Below are 19543 nucleotides of genomic sequence, written 5' to 3'. Positions count from 1 at the left end.
TTTTTTTTAAAGTAAATATTCTCGCTCATGTGTCAAAATATTTTGTCTATGGATGAGATATTTTAAAATGTATACCTACTGTACCAAGGCGTTACGACAGTCCATCGACTGGAGTGAAGCCCCTCCCCTCCCTGTGTTCCCCTAGTTATTTAATGCATCAAGATATACAGATTAAAATTGCGGTGGATTAGATATTCATTACAGTGTCCTACTCACGCTGACTGACGGATGAAACGAAATATCGTTGGCGAAGCGTCCTTAATCATTTAATATATTTATAAGATAAATTGTCGCGTTACAATTATACGATCTGCTCCAAGCAACCTGCCTGCTCGGAAGCGCTCAGTAGTAACAGTGTCAGCTGCACGGCTCAACATGTTTGGGTAATATCGGAATCCACGCAAACACTGGCATCACCCAGTTACAAACTCTCGGGCCCCGCTCATAACGAGGTGTCGACATATATTTAACATTTATTGTTTATCTTGTTCTAGTTTGTAGGGCCGCCATGAGAAAGACATTGCATTGATTTTGTTTTCACTGCTGCATTCCGTGACAGCATAATGTCATCATGACCTACAGTTTCTAAGAATCTGGGGAAATTTCTCCAACGACAGTTATCTACCTTTGCTGTGATATTTATGTTGATGATATATAAGCGTAGCTATTTAAGTCGGGTTTTCCCAGAGTGACGTAATTTCTGGGAGAGCAGATATCACCTCAGACAGTATCGGACAGACGGTATTTAGTAGACATTACACAACAACAACAACAACAACAACAACAACAACGTAGCAAAACCTTGCTTGGTTGCCACTACGCGTGGAGTGAGTGTTGTGCTTGGTCTCTGATCAGACGAGGCGTTGTTTCGGAATACATCCATCAAACTGACGATCTTCAACATCAGGTAGGTGGACGTTTCTAATACACTAGTAGTTTTGCATTGTGTTATGACGCTCACTGAACGGTCCTACATCAGTTATATATATGTTTACACCTGCACGAGGCAATGTCTGTTCACAGAGCGCTGGTGATGTTTAGATAAAGGAGCGAAACTGAACTCGTCATACGATGCGCAGAGTGACTGCATCATTTCAAGAAACATATTTCAGTTTCTCACTCATTGTTTTACGAGGTACCGGCATGTCATGGTATTCAGTACTAATGAAATCTCTCTCGCTGTCCCTGAACCGTATTATTTTCCCTCCTATCGATACCCTTCCGGCATCGCTAAAGTTCTTAACCGAGCAAGTCTAGATTTAACGTATCACCGGGTCTCCTTTTCAGTTTAAACGGAAAAAATTGTTTCTATCAAAAGTATACAGATTCAGAGACTGCCGGTTAGTCTCAGTACCTATGACAACACGACCAAGAGCGACCAAGAGAGCCAGTATCAAGCACTACTGATGTGCGCTTGCATTGTGCGTGGAATGGAGGTTAACCGCCCTATGTGCAGCCAAGGGAATATCCCGCTTATGCTTCTATGGTTTCCTCACTCAGTTCACACCCTCAGTTGGCATGTTGTAGAAAGTGATTATTTGGACCTGTAAACATGTGAACAATATAATCGACGTAGCTGCGTTAGGAGAAGTATAACTTTTTCCAGTGTCCGTGATGTATGAGGTTGAAGGTCGTCTGGTGGTTGAGTCTCCGGATGTTGTTTTACGCCGTAAGTAGTACTTTTGGCTTCCGTTCAGCTGTTCCCGAGTCGGACATGGAGTCAATGCTGTAAGTGACTTCGAGTTAACGCTGTGTTATCAGGAATCATTTATGTCACAGTGTGCTATATGCCCGAAGGGAAATTGGCTCACAAATTTACCACTTTTTCGGGAATCACGGGTATGCTGCATTCAGACCCGGTAGTGAGCGAGTGAGTTTATTTTTCCATCACTTTGAGCAACATTCCGGCAATACCATGGCGGGGTACACAATGACTTCACGTTGCACATTAATTGGGGATAGAGCCATGACACTACCAACCCGGTAACATTTAAAGGTACAGGAACTAGGTGATTGAACATATCTTAGGTTGAACAATGCAGCACCATCACCTTATGTGGGTGATGATGAACTGATAAGGAGTGTATCGGCAACGCAGGCATTTGCAGAAATAGAAAAAATTGGTCGGTAATGTCAGTACTTTGCAAAATGAGAAATCAGCGGGTAATGACAGGACGTAATGACAGGACAGAATGAGAAATCAGCTAGCTAATATCAGTACTTCAGAGAATGAGAACTCAGCCAGTAATGTCAGTACTTCAGAGAATGAGAAATCAGCCAGTAATGTCAGTACTTTACAAAATTAGAAATCAGCCAGTAATGTCAGTACTGCCTGTTTATTTTTGTTAAACCCCTTGTCAGAAAGTGGCCACAGAGCGGAGAAATTCTGGTTTTTCGTAAGTCCGAAATTATATTCTGACGTGTTGTTCTCATATGTTCAATCAACATACACTGGCCCAAAAAAGAAACGCATAGGTGAAAATCCAATGTTATGAGAGATGATTTATTAACTTAAATTGCACAAAAAGTAATGGAACTTGAGCAATGATAATTCACACGGGTATTAACAAATGTGTGTCAAGACATATACAATCATTCACAGTGGTATTAAGCGTCTCTATTTTCCATGGCATAGTGAGAAAGTCAGTATCTGGTGTGACCACCACGGGCATCAATCACTGCTCTGCATCGCCTGGGCATTGACTGTATAAGACGTCGTATCCGCCTTTGTGGGATTCTTCTCCACTCATCTCGCAACGCATTCACCAACTGTAGACGTGTCTGTGGCTGCGGCTGTCGACGTCGTAACCGTTTACCCAATTGGTCCCATAAATGTTCAATTGGGTTCAAATCCGGCGATTTTGAGGGCCATGGAAGAACTGTAATGTTGTTGTTGGCAAGGAAATCCGTGGTAATGCGTGCTGTGTGCGGTCTTGCATTGTCGTGCTGGAAAATTTCCCTTCTAGCGTCAATTGTAGGAACAACATGACGGTTCAGAATTTCATCCCGGTAGCGTACAGCATTGAGATTCCCTTGCACATGCACCAACTGTGTCCTGCCGTTCATAGATATGCTTCCCCACATCATTACACCTCCACCACCGTGTCTGTTGACCTCACGAACGCACTGTCGAGCATATCTCTGATTTCGACGTCTGTAAACATGCATCCTTCCATCATGTCTGTACAGCAGAAAACGTGACTCATCGCTGAACCAGATCCTCCTCCAATTCAAGAGGTTCCATGCCCGAACGTTCCTGCACCACTGAAGACGTGCACGACGGTGATGGGGATGCAGAACAAGTCCTGCATGAGGTCGCATAGGTCGAATTCCATGCTCTCTTAGGCGATTCCTGATGGTTTGTGGAGAGACTCTACGCAGCCCAGGAACGTGATCAGCGGTATACGTAGCAGTGACGGCCCGATTACGCAGATGAAGCACCCGGATGTAGCGGTCTTGTGCTGGAGTTGTCAGCCTTGGTCTCCCACTCCTTGGACGGTCTCTGGTCAAGTTGTGTTGCGTGTATCGTTGCCAGAGACGGGAAATCGTGCTCTGCCTCACATTCAGACGTCTGGCAACTGATGACTGACTTTCCCCAGCTTCCAGACGTCCAATGGCTCTATTTCTGTTTTCTTCATTTAACCTTGGCATTTTTCGCGTCGCATAGAAAGAAATTCGAAGAATGAATCGCAACAGGACCTGTCCCCTTTTATAGCCATCATAATCAAGATTGAGATCCTGCATTTGCACGTGCATAATGCTTTCAGATTTTCCCACGTGCAGATTATACAAAGCGTTTTCAAGGTGCTGTGGTGTGGCGAATAATCACCAGAGGTTGTGTTTGTTTGTCTGTTTTGGTTGTATTGACTATAAAAACACTTAATATTTACATTAATTGTCATTCCATTCCATATTTTCCGAAAAAATCTACTTTAAAAATGAGATTTCAGCTATGCGTTTCTTTTTTGGGTCAGTGTATACTCTGTAAATCATGACAGGAGAATTTCGCATTTAAGCGTGACACCATTGAAGTTATTATCTCTGCTATTGATGTTGCAGGTGGACTACTGGTATGGACCTCCTAACGCCACAGCGCGTGTCATACAGCAACTGGAGTATCTTGTCCTGGCTGATCCTGCACCTCTTGCTGGGGCTGTGGCAGCTGCAGCAGGAGAGGGCATTTTCCCGCGACTCGATAGAACTTGCCACCTTTGACATCGTTGTGTCAACCTGTGCCATCTACATCAGCGGTTTGAGCATATTGAGGTTGTGTTTTGCCGGCGTCTTTGCTTTCGTTAAAAGATATGGCTTGAAGAAAGTTGTGCTATATTTGTGCTTTATATCTGGTTTGAGTTTCGTCATCGTGTTCGGATTAGACTCTGGTTTCATGGCCATGACCCGTGTCCTGCAGCAGAAGTTTGTAGGCAGAATCCGTGACAGTGTTGTTGAGATACATGAAATAAGACCTCCTATCAATCAGCGACACAGTACCAACCATGCCCCTTTTAGTATTGAAGAGCACACCAAATATCCCGGGGAAGACGTTGTGTTTGAGTGTCATCATCGACAGTCGTATAGAGGGGAAGTCGCTCCCTGGCCAGATCAAGTAGTTTGGGAGAAAGATGGCAAACCCCTGCACTCTTCAGACCACATTAACATGATCTGGACCTTCGAGAATGTCACCGGCGGCAAAGATGATGATGGACATAATCACTACAAAATTTTCTCTAAACTGACAATAATATTTATAGACGAAACTGATTTTGGAAACTATTCATGCAAAGTGAAAGAGACGGCAATACTTACTGTCTTCCCGAAACCAAAACCACCTATGTGCCCTCTGGAAGAACCCCCTCCATGCATCTGTTTGTGTCTATGTGAACCACCGCCGCCCCCAAAACCCATTCTGAGAATAACTGGTCCAGAACCCCTAAAAGATCATGAGCATAAAACTGTCATGGTTTTCAGCCTTGTCCAGATGGAAGAACTTACTCGCACTGTCTACGCACCGCCTGGTGGCTTGGTTTCCTTCACTGCCACATACGACAACCTTGGAGACATAGACGATGTGTCATTTCACTACACTATTGGTGGGGATCCATTCGACATCGTTTGTGGAAACGTGTTAACAGGGTGTTCCATAACAGTGTTGCTGTACTGGCAGTTCTGGCATAATGGAGGTCACAATGACCTATTTTTCACAAGATCAGGAAGTCTGCGTATGCGTAACTCAGTTACGGGCACAGGATGGCAATGTGTCTGTAAGAACAGTTACCACTATCACGAGTTCTCGTTTTTTCGAACAATCTATAATGTTTCATCAGAACGTTATGAGATAAGGCAAGTGAAATACCCACACAGAATCCTCCTGTATCCAAGAACACCTGACCTCTTCTTCTACAACTTCACAAACACCCCTGACCCAATTGCCAAAGAGCCGTGTTGGATTAAACCAAAGAAACAGCTACTGCATCATTACTGCGAAAACGACGAAGCTGGCCTGGACTGGATAATGTGGATCTTAACTGCATTTGAGATACCAATAATGTCTTCAATATTTCTTGTGACCTTGGTTATTGCTACACATACAGCCAAGCTCACGACAACCCACCTTGTGATTCCAGTACGAAATATAATATTAGAAGGATCGTTTTATCCATGCAAGAGATGTGTGAAATCCTCTGAAACCCTCGGTTGTTTTCACGGGAAAGACAGTGAAGGCCCGAAATATGACGTGTTCATATCCCATCCGGATAATGCGGAGGTGGCTGGACGTCAGTTGACGACCATCTTGGAATCTGCAGGAAATACGGTCTTTATACCATGTCGGGACATACCGATCGGCCAGCTTATAATACCCACAATTGTAAATGCCATCAATAGAAGCAGACTCTTTCTTGTAATACTGACACAGGAATACATACAAAATGGCTTCAACAATCGATGTGAATTGCAGTACATTATCCGCGCAGCTTCGAGGACAGAACGCCTGAGCAGAAGATTGTTGATAATAATTTGTGATGATTCTTTTGTGCCAGAACCGTTCGAGGAGTGTCCCGTGATTGACTGGAAGAAAAATGACAGGCTAGACGAAAACAAACGGATGTTGAGAAATTGGTCAAAAGGAACACCATGTTTCTGTGACACTGACAGTTGTGTGGTGTCATGAATGTTGAGGTCGCTCTCTTTCACGATTTCATGTGGCGGTTCCACACATTTTCTCATCCACAGAAATACTTACTGGATTATATCTTGGACATCATGAAAATAAACAAATTTGCCTGAACTGAATAATTATTGTATCTTGTAGATTGAAGTCACTTAGATGAGGAACATTTGAACTTTGAAATCCACGTACTCTGTGCACTGCGATTGATTACAACAAGCCGTGCCAATGTACCAAAGTCAGTAGAACTGGATATTCATTTTCCCGATTAAGTTTAAAGCTTGGGAGTAATGTATATACCTTAGTGTTGAAGTGTTGCCCGACACAGTGCTGGCCGACTCTCGCTTGAAAACTGTGTAAGAAGGTATACGGAAACGTCGCATCATAGGAATAAAGAAGTTGTTATCCATAAAGTATTATACATCTACATGTGTTCAAGTGAGGATATCACTTGACCAGGAACTACTTCATGGCACACATACATATGGACAGCGAACCTGGGCATCGGATGGCCAACCTTATGCGAGGAAAACTCGTACACATCAGCTGATCGAAGAGTCTGAGTGAGACTGTTGGTGATTCGTCCTAGCTGTGTTGTGTTGAGTCCACGTCTCGCTTCGTACGAGATTACCTCCGTACAAAACACATGAGTTAAGTGCTGGCACCGTTTAAAATTGCTAGTTTATGTACAGCTGACTTTATTTCACTTGGCTGGCGGCGGTCATTACCTGTCTTTATGCTTCTTGTAAATAGCCAGTTTTATACTCAGTCGCGCTCTTCCCTTTCTCTCGAACCCTCCACGTTTGTGCTCCCCATGTATTCGCGCGCCCGTAGTTATTGACCATTACCCATAGAGCAAAATTATCGTTTGATAGATGTATTTGATAGTTGATAGACCTTATTCAAACAACGACAATAAATATACCGATAGCAACTGATAAAGACACGTGTTTGTTTCTTTTATTTTCAAGTACTAAACTGACTTGTCAGATTGCCGGAAGAAATAAATCGTCTTTAGTTTACACTGGGGAAATGTTTCATATATTCTATGTGTATATTTCAAGCAGTGCTTACAAGCAACATTACCTCAATGACTCTATTTAAAATTCGGATGGTCAAATGCGACGTTATAGGGTTCATGGGAAAGAAATCTATACGATCCAAAGTGCAGCTGTGCTGCTTTATATAGTCACATACTTCTTCAGTCATTGTGTGTATGTTCGGAGAGCCGCTCTGACCTTCACCGTTTGATTGCGTCACTTTTTATCTGCAACTTGTTATGTTCCTCCACAGTGACGACGTCCTGTCACAGTTACACAAGTATGTATATGTGTGGATATTACTTAATGAACTGACATAGTTTCTATTGCTGCTCATGGTGACGAAACACGAAAGTCTGGTGAAAAATGTACAGCAACAGCAGCCATGTTGGGGAACGTGTTCGGAGAGGAACATGTTGACAAACACGTGGACGAACGCACAATATAATGATACCTAGTTAGAATATAACGATTTGTCTCTCAATATTCTTTTGATGGAAACAAACAGTTCCTTTCAGTATCCCAGTGAGATTGGAGATTCAGAGCCTAAGGAAATCTAGACTTACGTTATTAAAGGTCACATATACTCTAATAGGGTACAAACGCAAACTCACTTGCTGACATCGTTATAAATGAAACCCCGTCATTAAAAATGCTCATTTCGATCTTTAATTACCTTAAATCAACCTTTTTGTCAATAGTGCAAAATTCTCAGCCGCTAACGAAATTTCAAGCAATCAGAGCGGCGCGTCTCCGTGACGTAATAGTGGGTACAGAAATGAGGGTCTGTGCAGTATTCATCTACATTTCAGGGGTTGAACTACTTCGTTTACAGGTTTGTACAAACCTGAAATCGCGAAAGCTGTTTAGATAAATGAAAGCTATATGTTCTCACAATCTATTATCATTTAGTTTTGTCTTCTGCTTTGCCTAGTCTTCGAGTTACAAACCTTGTTTTCATAGACGACTCTGTCAAAATCACTTGGTGTCGCTTGGTCGTAATCCGTGTTAGGTGGTATAAACCTACACGTTATTTGTCATCATTCACTTGATGCTCAGTTAATGAATTTATAACAGGTATGATTAGTGGTAACGCCACTTAGATTACCCGACAAAGGCCCCCATTTGACATTTCTTTTGTCTGGATCGATCAAAGGATTAACCGATAACACGCTGATTGATTAATTTGTTTTATGGGGATTTAAATCGGGGATTTGTCAAAAGGTAGTGTTTATGTATGTACATTTACTAATCTATACTGAAAACACTCTGTCGTGTCTATGTAAAACAACGCCCTTCTTTCAAAGGATTAACCGCCAATACATTGATTGATTGCTCATTATTGGGTAACTGATGCATACGTTCCTCGAAGAAGGTAATAGCCTGACATTGCTCCTATAACTTTACTTTTAATATTTGCATTTTTGTTTTTAATAAGTTGTCGAAGCTTTCAACAGAACCATTGTTTTCGTCGTTAAGTGTAATGATGCAGACGACATACACTAGGGCGTGGGTGCGAATTATGATTCATATAGAAAAACTATGAAATGTCTACATATTACATTCCTGTTATACATTCGCAGATCGCTTCTTTTTATTAAGTTTCAAAATGCATACAAGTATGATTATAAAGTAATTAGGATTATGAGACCAAGTATAAAAACGTATATTGACAAGTGTCTAAATACTGGTGAGTGAACGTTACAAACCAAGTAAATTTAGCAAGTGCAGAAATTTATCGCGCAGTATTTTCACTTCGACCCCGACCTCGCTTAGGTTATGTTACAGGTTGTGTCATGCAAACTCCTTTTGGTAATGATTCAAATACATATTTATGTAGTTTTGATTTTCTAACTTGATGAGAACAAACCATACATAATCTCATTAATTAAAATGGATTTGACTTCACGATTTTCAAAACTGGCGGCGCCCGGTCTTGGGATGAATGTTATTTAAGTTTGTTTTCACCGGCTTACAAAAGGACAATTACTTTCTACTGGTAGTAAAATATGTATTTTATTGATGGACATTAGGATTTTACATGACATTGCTTATAACATAAAAATTTCGCTCTTGGAAGTGAGGTGGAGGTCAATATAACATTGCTTGCAACATAAATGTCACTTCGATCCCCACCTTGCTTCCTTGGAAGAAGTCCTTATGTTACAAGTTGTGTCATACAAAAGCCTTTTGGCCATGATTCAAATGCGTATATAACTACGAATAAAAAGTAGTTTTGATTTTCTAACATGATGAGAACAAATCATAATCTCAGTAATTCTAACGGACTTTAGCCCGTGACTTCACGACTTTCAAAAATGGCGGCGCCCTGTCTGAGGATGAATGCTATTTAAGTTTGTTTTCACCGACTTACAAAATCAAAATTACTTTCTACTGGTAGTAAAATATGTATTTTGTTGATGGACATTAGGATTTTACATGACATTGCTTAAAACATAACAATTTCACTCTTGGAATCGGTCAATATAAGGGGTCAATATAATATTACTTACGATAATATTGTCACTTCGACCACAACCTCGTTTTGTGGAAGAAAGCGTTATATCCATGCAAAATCCTTTTGGTCAGCAATGTGTAGTAAGCAGTCTCGATTTTATATACTCGATGAAACTTGAACTCCTATCCCGAACCATCCGATTTAGTATATACCACAGGCCTCCACAAAGCTCAAATCGCACACACTAACAACCAATTTAAGCACAAACTACGGAGTCTGGTGGATATCTGTGCATAGTGACACCATCACCCGACCCCAAGGAACAATTGACGGCAACACAACAATTCGGCATGTCTTTGGTGACGTCGAGAAATCAGCAAAATGACGAGCTTCCTACACATTTTCTATACATTTAACTGGAAAACGTTCCTTCTATGACGTCACTGTAGGGCTCTGGCGACAGAGTTACGTAACCTGTTTGCGGTTTCGTTGGTTTTCGTCAGACCAGCAGACGGCTTTTTGGCAACTTTTAAGCGCTTGGTATTAATTAACCACAATTTTTTAAAAAGAAAATAGTGTTTCGTTTATGACTAACCAAACGTCTTTCATATGCAGTGATAAAACGAGTACCAAAATATTGAGTTTAGTGGTCTTTTAAGGGCTTCATTATTGCGATGAGGGTTAAGCAGAAGGGAAAATAATGCGGTTCGGGGACTGAGAGACAGACTATGACCTAGCGGTCATTGATCCCAGTACTTACACGCAGACATAGCTGTAGGTGAGACGGCGACCTTGACCGACGCCACGATTGACTGCATGCACTAGTCGTTCGCTTTGCGAGATTTCAGCCAGTCCTCCTGACTGACCTTGTCAATCGGATTCATTGAAATAGATATTGGTGATTAAGTGTCCTGTCCGGAGAGGGTTTACGATGAGAGGGATGTACCGAATGTTTACTGAGTACATAAAATAGACACAGGAGATGCTTTACGCCAACACCGTGGTTCCTGATAAGGGTCACTGTTCCTACTGAGTATGTTGTTGTTGGCGACATCATCAAAAGAAAATAACCTCTCTGCTGAATATAGCTATTTCATAATGCATTACAGCAAGATAATAAATCACTGAGTTGAAAACTGAACTGAGAGTAGGAATGGGGATCATCACATAGCGGGATATGATCCTCTGAGTTGTAAATATGAATCTTGTGTGAACAGCCAATTCATGACAGACGTGAATATTGCTAATCCATCCACGACGTGCAATCTGTGATGAAACAGTTGGGAGAAATCTGTTAATTGTCGAGATATCATGCCATACATACTGATGAGAGATCAAGGAATGAATACTGCCGAGAAATAAGGATAGGAATTCGCCTGGAACATAAGGAAACTAGTATTGCCGCGAGACTAGCACAATTAGTACAGACCTTGAAGCAAATTCATTAGAAGAATTACAAGTTTGGATGTGACATTCTACTCTGATAAAACTTTAAAAACCATTCTGAGAGCAAATGGGAGAGATGGCAGCAACCAGAATGAATCCAATTCCAGAGGATGTATATACAAAATTTCTTGTGATTGTGGAAGCCTTTCAACATTAGACTAAAAGAACACAAAATGAAAACAAACGGATGTTCAGAAACTGGTCAAAACGTCAGTTAGTTGTAATCATTCACTACTAATTCTAGCATGTTGTCATAGCATTCCTGTTACCTACTGGTATCATGTTGTCATAGCAGTGTGACGTCATAAGCATTGTGAGGTCATGGCAGAGTTAGCAGTTAGCCTTACTGTTCAGTTCAGCTCAACCTGATGAGGAGGCTAGGATAAGCCCCGAAACGTCGTGAAAATAAACCCAAGAAGTTGATATCCATAACATTTGTCCTCTATCATCAGGGTTACGCTGACTTTGTGTTCAGGCGACTTGGTGCCTGATTCTGACGGTGTTGGTTCGAATCCCGGATGGGACTCAACCCACTAAAAGTACTAGAAACTGATCTTTACAAAGTGTAATCCCAAATATAGCGTGTAACATTTGACCACTTTCTGAATCATATTGTGTATTCATCTAAAAGTTATTGCCGAGGTATTATGAAAAGAATAATCAAGAAATGAACACTGAAGACGGGAAAACGCAAAGGGTAACACGCTTATGCATGACGTTTCAATATTTAGGAATCATAGCAGTCACTGGCAGATTTCGTGTTTGTTTCCCCTGTACCCGATACGACAAGCTTCACACAGTACTGGCTGACCCTGTTTGGCTGGTGGCGTTTCACTTCAATGACTGCAAGGCAGTGAATGGCTCAGCCACTGGTCTGGTGTGGAAACCTATCATCGGCGATGCTCAGTCCACACTGACTGGCCATTCAAAAATAAGTCTGGCTTCGGGCTTTTGTGATGTGTTCCAGAGCATATAGCAGTTATCTCCCTTCGTACACCCACCAAACCACCGCGCATGTGATGGAATGTGTTTTGCTTACACGGGTGTGTTAATATTTTAGTCACGTGTCTCACAATGTGGAGAGTGTTTGATAACAGACAGGTCCTGCTTGTATAACCTACAGCTTTATAAGTCGGAAACTGCCGCAGCGCATCAGTCGTAGTCTAGGAGAGTTCCTGAAATACAAGGTGAGATTATTTCTGATGTTGTTTTCAATGTTGTTTTTACTTTTGCCAGTTTATGGGGAAATAATGTTGAATCGTGTCTATATTTGTCTGTCATTCTGCCTGTCTGTGCGCATGTCTGTCAGTCCGTAACTGTAATATCTCTCCTAACTGATCACAATCCCAGTCAATCAGGATAGACACTAATGTTAAAAAAATACAATTCTGGTATTCATAACATGTTGTGGTACTTGTCCTCATGAGTACAGTTGGCTTCACAGGAAACCAAAGTAATGCGTGATACTTTTGTTGCAGAATACATCGAGGCTGAAACGTCCCAGACTCAAGATGGCGTCGCACTCCCCACTACTTATCGCCCTTGCCACAGGCAACTTGGCGTTCTTCATCATCAATCAGATAATGGGTGCTTTGAACATGGAAGGATTCAGAAAATGGCTCGGCATTGATACCAGTAAGTGCCGTATGATTGCAAGGAAATGCATAATGTATTATATATGAGTCGACACTGTTTTTGCTGTGAGTCAGCGACCTTTATTTCATCCAAGAAGGAAGTTTACTTTCGGTCAGTCCAGCTCCGATTATTACTTACAAGGCCGTATGACCCATGTTCCATACGCGTGTATTTCGTCTCTATATTACATTGCTTACGTATGTGTCATGGTATCCTATATCGTTGAATCGCCGTTCTGAATTTTAAATCAAATACACACATTTTGACAGATGAATATGTTCAAGTCTGCTAAAATTGAAATATTGAAATAATATTGTGGAATCTTTGTACACTTTTACAATGAGTATATTATTTTCAAAGATACCAAACGTGACTTTTAAAATTATACACTCCATTCTTTAGATGAATAATTATATTTTTCCCACGTGCATGATGCTAACTATCCTGCTACTTTCAGATATTTTCGGCACATCTGTGGGCGAGGCCTCCAATCAACGGTACATCGAGATCACGCCCTCCTCAGCCACCTTCAGCATCTGGGGCGCCATCTACATATGGCAGGCTGTCTGGGCCATCTACGCCCTCGTCAACATTTGTCGTCGTACCTCCGATGGCTACGTCTACAACAGTCCCACCCTTCTCACTGCGACCTTCTTCGGAGTCTCCATCCTCAACTGGATGTGCGTCATCACCTGGACCTTCGTGTGGGGATGGGGACACGTGTGGGTGGCCTTCGTGTTCCTCGCCATCGTCTTCATCACTATCTACATCTGCATAGGACTCTCCTACAGGGCACTGGCACAGCACAACGACGCTCTAGTGAAACAAGGGCGTACAGTGGACATCTGGCTGATGCGCATGCTGGTGCAGAATGGCCTTGCTTTCTATGGTGCATGGTGCACTATTGCTACACTCCTCAACCTTGCAATGGCTCTTACGTACACCTCCCATCCACAGTTTGACCAGAGTACTTCCTCCACTATCTCTCTCAGTATCCTGTCGATTGAACTGACAGTCTTCGCTCTCTCTGACTGGACAATTATGGACAAATACTCCCGCTATACGTTTAGTCCCTATATCGTTGTCATCGTCGCTCTTTCCGGAAGTATGGTTAAGAACTGGAACCCGTTGAAGACAAACTCTATTTTCACAGCGGCTTTACTGGGAGTGTCGATCTTATGTTTTCTCACCAAGATGGTTCTTATGTTTTGGCGGCATTGTCGGGAGTCAGACAGAAACAAAATTGTGCTTCCGACCATCACCGAGAAGCAGAACATTCGAATGTAAAAGAGATGTCTGTTCCAGCTGAATGTACTATTTTCTATGATGACAATATGCAATATGCACTTTTGTGTGTGTAACGTTCTTTATGTGGAGTGTCACGTGCTGATGACACGGTCCCAAGCAATGAGATTACCAAATTTCTTACATAAAGGGTGGCTATACATTATTTTTGCATGTAAATAAAAATTTTACATTTTTTTAAAATTAGTTTTGTGACGCATTATTGAGTAGCATACCTTTTTACTGTAAAAACGTGGAAAGAACATGGTGAACACACGTACAGGATGATCCGTCACACCAAACGATGGAGCAACGGGAGCACGTGAGGCAACCAGTCGTCACTGACTGAACCTGTATGGTGTTATATGTTAGTGAATTCTACATCGGAAGGACAAAATAGACAATAGTTTGTTTAATCTCACTTGGTTACTGTAAGAACACGTGTAACAGATTAAAATACCATTCTGTAGAAAGTTATGAGAGACTATACACATAGTATGGAATACTTTCAAATATATCTATCAACCCTGTAAACTACATAGAATGTTCTTCCATGTTTATGAGTTAATGTTTTTAAACAGGCACATATTACATACATACACACACACACACACACACACACACACACACACACACACACACACACATGGTACAGTACAAGGAGTACCACAGTTTAAAACTAAAATATAAAATTATGTTTAATTCTTTATAAACAATCCATTTCCTACCTTTCAAAATATCGGTGCAGGTTTTGGCAGCAATAGAACATACAACAGGGTTTTCAGTAACATAAAATGCACAATTTCAATGTGCTGGTGTACAGCGAAGTTCCATTTTACATTCCATAAAAATCTTCTTCTCTCTCAAAAGGATCCTGTACAGCAAAAATACGAAGGGTATGATATTGAACATTTTTAAACAGTATGCCTTGTTACTGTGTTTACAAGTCGCATGAATATGTCATGCGAAATCTGCATGATATTAAAACTGACGAGCGACGGAAAATATACCTCACAGTCGATTCTTGTAGCTGACGTATTACAGTGGGAGCTTTGAAGAAATCGTTTCTTAGTATCAGCACATTTATTGAAAACCTCAATTACACGTACACTGAGTGAGTGAGTGAGTGAGTTTTTATGCCTCGTCAATATTCTAGCAATATCACGGCGGGGGACACCAGAAATGGACTCTACAAGTACGACAAGAAAATGTTTGTTGTGTGTGTCCATATTTACACATGCGACCCTTTATGACACACATACAGTCTTGTAGCATATTGCGTCATGCATCTAAAGCTCTAAAGCTGTTCTCCATTTTGGTGTGTCAAAATTGAATTTCACAATGTCGATATATATGTTACAGACAGATTGTGAAATCAGTCATTTCGTGCAATGACTAAAGTTTTAGCTATTTCGTGAAAGGACAAAGAGCGTCAGCCATTTCACGTCTTTCTGCGTATCAACAATCAATATTCTTCAGGCATTTCATGAAATTTCATTTCATCTGTATGTGGTGGACAGCGGTTGTGAGGTGTCAAACAAACAGGCGCAAATACTTCAAAGAACTGAAGTGTAACAGTCGCTACCACAATAGTTAACTGTTGGTGGCAATAAGTGATGTTGAAAATGTGATGCACTTTTGTAGATTAAGGTATTATGTGAAATTTCATTAAGTGACAGTTGTCACACAAAATGACGCGAAATGGTTGAGCCCCTTGGTCATTTCACGACTTGACTGATTTCACAATCTGACTGTAACACAGACAGTTTGAGAAACTCTCCATACGAAAACAAAGAGGCGATTTTACTGATTTGGGCGATGTTCCGCTTCAGGAACCTCTGCGGAGGTGGAAGATGTATTGCCTTCTCATTGGATCGCCGTTACTTAAGACTTATATAGCAATAACGTCCCTTTGTATATCGCCATGCCTTCCTTCTTTGATTGGTGGGGAGTGGTTTGAAGACACGTGTTGTTATATGTGTGCGTCACGTGTTTCACCGCGTGGAGAATGTTTGGTTACAAAACTGTTGTCGCGCTATTTACCAGCATGTTTACGAGCAGGTAACAGTGGTTACGCTTCAGTTGTATCGAGACGTTTACAACGATCAGTCCACACTCGTGAGGTAAGTTTAGCGTCATGCTTGACCAGTGTGCAATGGTGAAAAATGATAGTGAGCAAAATTTTCATACCGCCTGTTTGTACACAGCTTCAAATACGTTGGTGTTGAATCGTTTCACGTCTATTATAGTCCCTTTGGTTCAAATGCGGATCGGTGAATTGCAATATAACTCGAAAACTACTAGACATAAAATACTTCTTGAAACGTTGATCACAATCAAAAAATGATAACAACTCTCTAATGTGTGTCAATTCGTGTCCTATAAATATAAAAGTTGTTTAACAATCTATCAATAAAATCTTGACTCAGTTCACTATTTCTTAATGAACAAATAACTTTGTCGGCACATGTGCACGTGCCTCTCCAACACCTGACTGTTCATTTTTCTGCACTCCCCATCCTCCTAACAAACTGAACTAATAGTTTATTAAACAACTTTTTTTTATTTTTAGCCCAAAAAATCAACAAAAGCCTCACAGAGGTGGTATGTTGTTTTGATTGTGATCAGCGTTTCGTTGAATATTTTATGTCTATTAGTTTTCGAGTTAGACTGCAATTCATACATCCACTATTGAGTCAAACAGACTATGGTGTTTAATGTTGAAAAGGTTGTCATAATTACGACTGTGTCAGGTCAGAAAGTAACCAGTTCCCTAAAGTGTTATGTTGGATAAGTGTATCTGGCTTCTTCGTTTATTGCCGGCTGTGTCTGTGTCCTTTCTGTACAGTCAGGTATATATATATATATATATATATATATATATATATATATATATATATATATATATATATATATATATATATACATGTGTGTGTGTGTGTGTGTGTGTGTGTGTGTGTGTGTGTGTGTGTGTGTGTGTGTGTGTGTGTGTGTGTGTGTGTGTGTGTGTGATATCTGTACAGTGAGGTACAATTGTATATGGTTCCCACATGGCACGGCTCAATCATTACACTGGCACCAGGCTTGCTGAGGGTTCATATCCACAGTCCCCATGCTGTTGTAATTTTACGTCGAACAACACGTGTAATCTTATTGCTTCAAATGACCAAAGCCATCATAATAACACTGTTATATGTGGAGATAAAGTGTTATTTTTGTTCAACAGTTAGAGTTGTCCGGCTTACTGCTGATCAGCTGGCACATGAATATGGCGCATCACTCCCCTCTACTGATGGCTCTCGCCATTGGCAACTTGGTGTTTTTCATCATCAATCAGCTGTTCGGTGCGCTGAATACGACCCAAGTGAGAGAAGTGCTGGGCATTGACATAAGTAAGTATCTCATGGTTCTGAGTGAGCAAGTGAGGTTTATTTCGCGCCGCACTCGGCGATATTCCAGCTAAATAGCTGTGGTCTGCACCTGTGCACTGCACGAGACAATCCAAATATTAACAGCCAGTTCAGCGAGTCTGACTACCCGTTCCACTTAGTCGCATCTTACGACAAGCATGGGTTACGAACAGCTGACACGTGTATTCTGAACACATTATTCTATATCAGACAATATTCTACCCCTGACTTCCTTATGTTAAAACCTCCTTTACTATAAACAGACCCAGGACATGACGAACGTGTTTCCATATTATGTCCAAGGTTGAAAGTATATGCACATTGTTGGAAGAAAAGGACACATAAAATAGCTCAATGAATTTAATTTTCAGATATTTTCGGCCAATCAATGGAAGATGCCTCGAATCAACGGTACCTCGAGATCACGCCCTCCTCAGCCACCTTCAGCATCTGGGGCGCCATCTACATATGGCAGGCTGTCTGGGCCATCTACGCCCTCGTCAACATTTGTCGTCGTACCTCCGATGGCTACGTCTACAACAGTCCCACCCTTCTCACTGCGACCTTCTTCGGAGTCTCCATCCTCAACTGGATGTGCGTCATCACCTGGACCTTCGTGTGGGGATGGGGACACGTGTGGGTGGCCTTCGTGTTCCTCGCCATCATCTTCATCACTATCTACATCTGCATAGGACTCTCCTACAGGGCACTGGCACAGCACAACGACGCTCTAGTGAAACAAGGGCGTACAGTGGACATCTGGCTGATGCGCATGCTGGTGCAGAATGGCCTTGCTTTCTATGGTGCATGGTGCACTATTGCTACACTCCTCAACCTTGCAATGGCTCTTACGTACACCTCCCATCCACAGTTTGACCAGAGTACTTCCTCCACTATCTCTCTCAGTATCCTGTCGATTGAACTGACAGTCTTCGCTCTCTCTGACTGGACAATTATGGACAAATACTCCCGCTATACGTTTAGTCCCTATATCGTTGTCATCGTCGCTCTTTCCGGAAGTATGATTAAGAACTGGAACCCGTTGAAGACAAACTCTATTTTCACAGCGGCTTTACTGGGAGTGTCGATCTTATGTTTTCTCACCAAGATGGTTTTTATGTTTTGGCGGCATTGTCGGGACTCTGGTACAAACAGAGCTGAACTTCCGGTCACGGCAGAAAAGCAGAGCATTAGACTGTGACAGAGTGATGTTTATTCCGGTCGTTCGAACAGTGTTCAATAGAGTAATGTGTTAACTAAATTTGTAGCTATGTGTACGTAACGTTCCTTATGCACAGGGGGTTGTGGTAGCCTGATGGTTAAAGTGTTCGCTCCCCACACCGAAGACCTGGGTTCAATTCCAAACATGTTCACATTGTGCGATGTCCATTGGAGATGAGAAACACATAAACAATACGGATGGTCATCTACGTCAGTCATATGGCAATACGTTCAAACAACCACATTGCGGTGTACATACCATATCCCGAAGTGTTCTCATTTGTTCCTGTGGAAATCACCAGTGTCACGTGGCAACCTGAAGAAGTTATAACAGAACTTGACGATGCTTCGATGTCATGTCGTGCTTTCGTTTTGGTCCATGTATACGTTTTAATAGACGTGAAAGACACGAGTTCAATTCCCCACATGGTCAGAATGTGCCACGCCCATTCCCAGTGTTTCCCGCCGTGACATTTGTGGAATATTGCTAAAAGCGGCGAAAAACTGAACTCATACACCCTGGACGCTTGACGCGAACATAATCCGAACAACTGGGATGCTGGCTCCATCCTTAGTTATAGGTAACAAAAGCGACTGGTATCATCAGAGATTATTTTTTTATTGTGCCTCCTTTGGATATGTTTGTAACTTGTGTAATAAAGGTATTAATACAGCAGTACGTTATGACATTTTTTAATATTTAAAGTTGGTTTTCCAAATAAGACGTGTTTGCACGTGATGCAGGTAATCACAAAACACACACACACGCACGCACGAGCGAACGCTCATAGACAAAGTGTATATGTGTACCGATCTTAAACGTCACCATATCTCATGTTCTAAGAGACACGAAAGAGAAGCGTAGTTCATCTCACAGTCCCTG

The 19543-nt window shown here is 41.6% G+C and overlaps 3 protein-coding genes across 3 annotated transcripts; all 3 read left to right on the top strand.

Annotated features, from left to right (window-relative positions):
• The first annotated feature begins 685 nt into the window (after positions 1 to 685).
• Positions 686 to 7108, top strand: LOC137299003 (uncharacterized). The gene is made up of 2 exons (XM_067831466.1): positions 686 to 907; positions 4060 to 7108. The coding sequence occupies exon 2, from the start codon at positions 4073 to 4075 to the stop codon at positions 6167 to 6169; it is 2097 nt and encodes a 698-aa protein (XP_067687567.1). The 5' UTR covers positions 686 to 907; positions 4060 to 4072; the 3' UTR covers positions 6170 to 7108.
• Positions 7109 to 12163: 5055 nt separating this feature from the next.
• Positions 12164 to 14233, top strand: LOC137298391 (uncharacterized). The gene is made up of 3 exons (XM_067830648.1): positions 12164 to 12297; positions 12589 to 12745; positions 13203 to 14233. The coding sequence occupies exons 2-3, from the start codon at positions 12622 to 12624 to the stop codon at positions 14030 to 14032; spliced, it is 954 nt and encodes a 317-aa protein (XP_067686749.1). The 5' UTR covers positions 12164 to 12297; positions 12589 to 12621; the 3' UTR covers positions 14033 to 14233.
• Positions 14234 to 16111: 1878 nt separating this feature from the next.
• On the top strand, positions 16112 to 19281 carry LOC137298452 (uncharacterized). The gene is made up of 3 exons (XM_067830721.1): positions 16112 to 16152; positions 17256 to 17421; positions 17811 to 19281. Exons 2-3 carry the CDS (start codon positions 17292 to 17294, stop codon positions 18638 to 18640), a joined length of 960 nt encoding a protein of 319 aa, XP_067686822.1. The 5' UTR covers positions 16112 to 16152; positions 17256 to 17291; the 3' UTR covers positions 18641 to 19281.
• The last annotated feature ends 262 nt before the right edge of the window (positions 19282 to 19543 follow it).

Source organism: Haliotis asinina, chromosome 10 (genome assembly GCF_037392515.1).
Source record: "Haliotis asinina isolate JCU_RB_2024 chromosome 10, JCU_Hal_asi_v2, whole genome shotgun sequence".
Lineage (NCBI taxonomy): Eukaryota > Metazoa > Mollusca > Gastropoda > Lepetellida > Haliotidae > Haliotis > Haliotis asinina.
The sequence above is the reverse complement of the archived record's forward strand: the minus strand, read 5'-3'. Positions and strand labels throughout refer to the sequence as shown.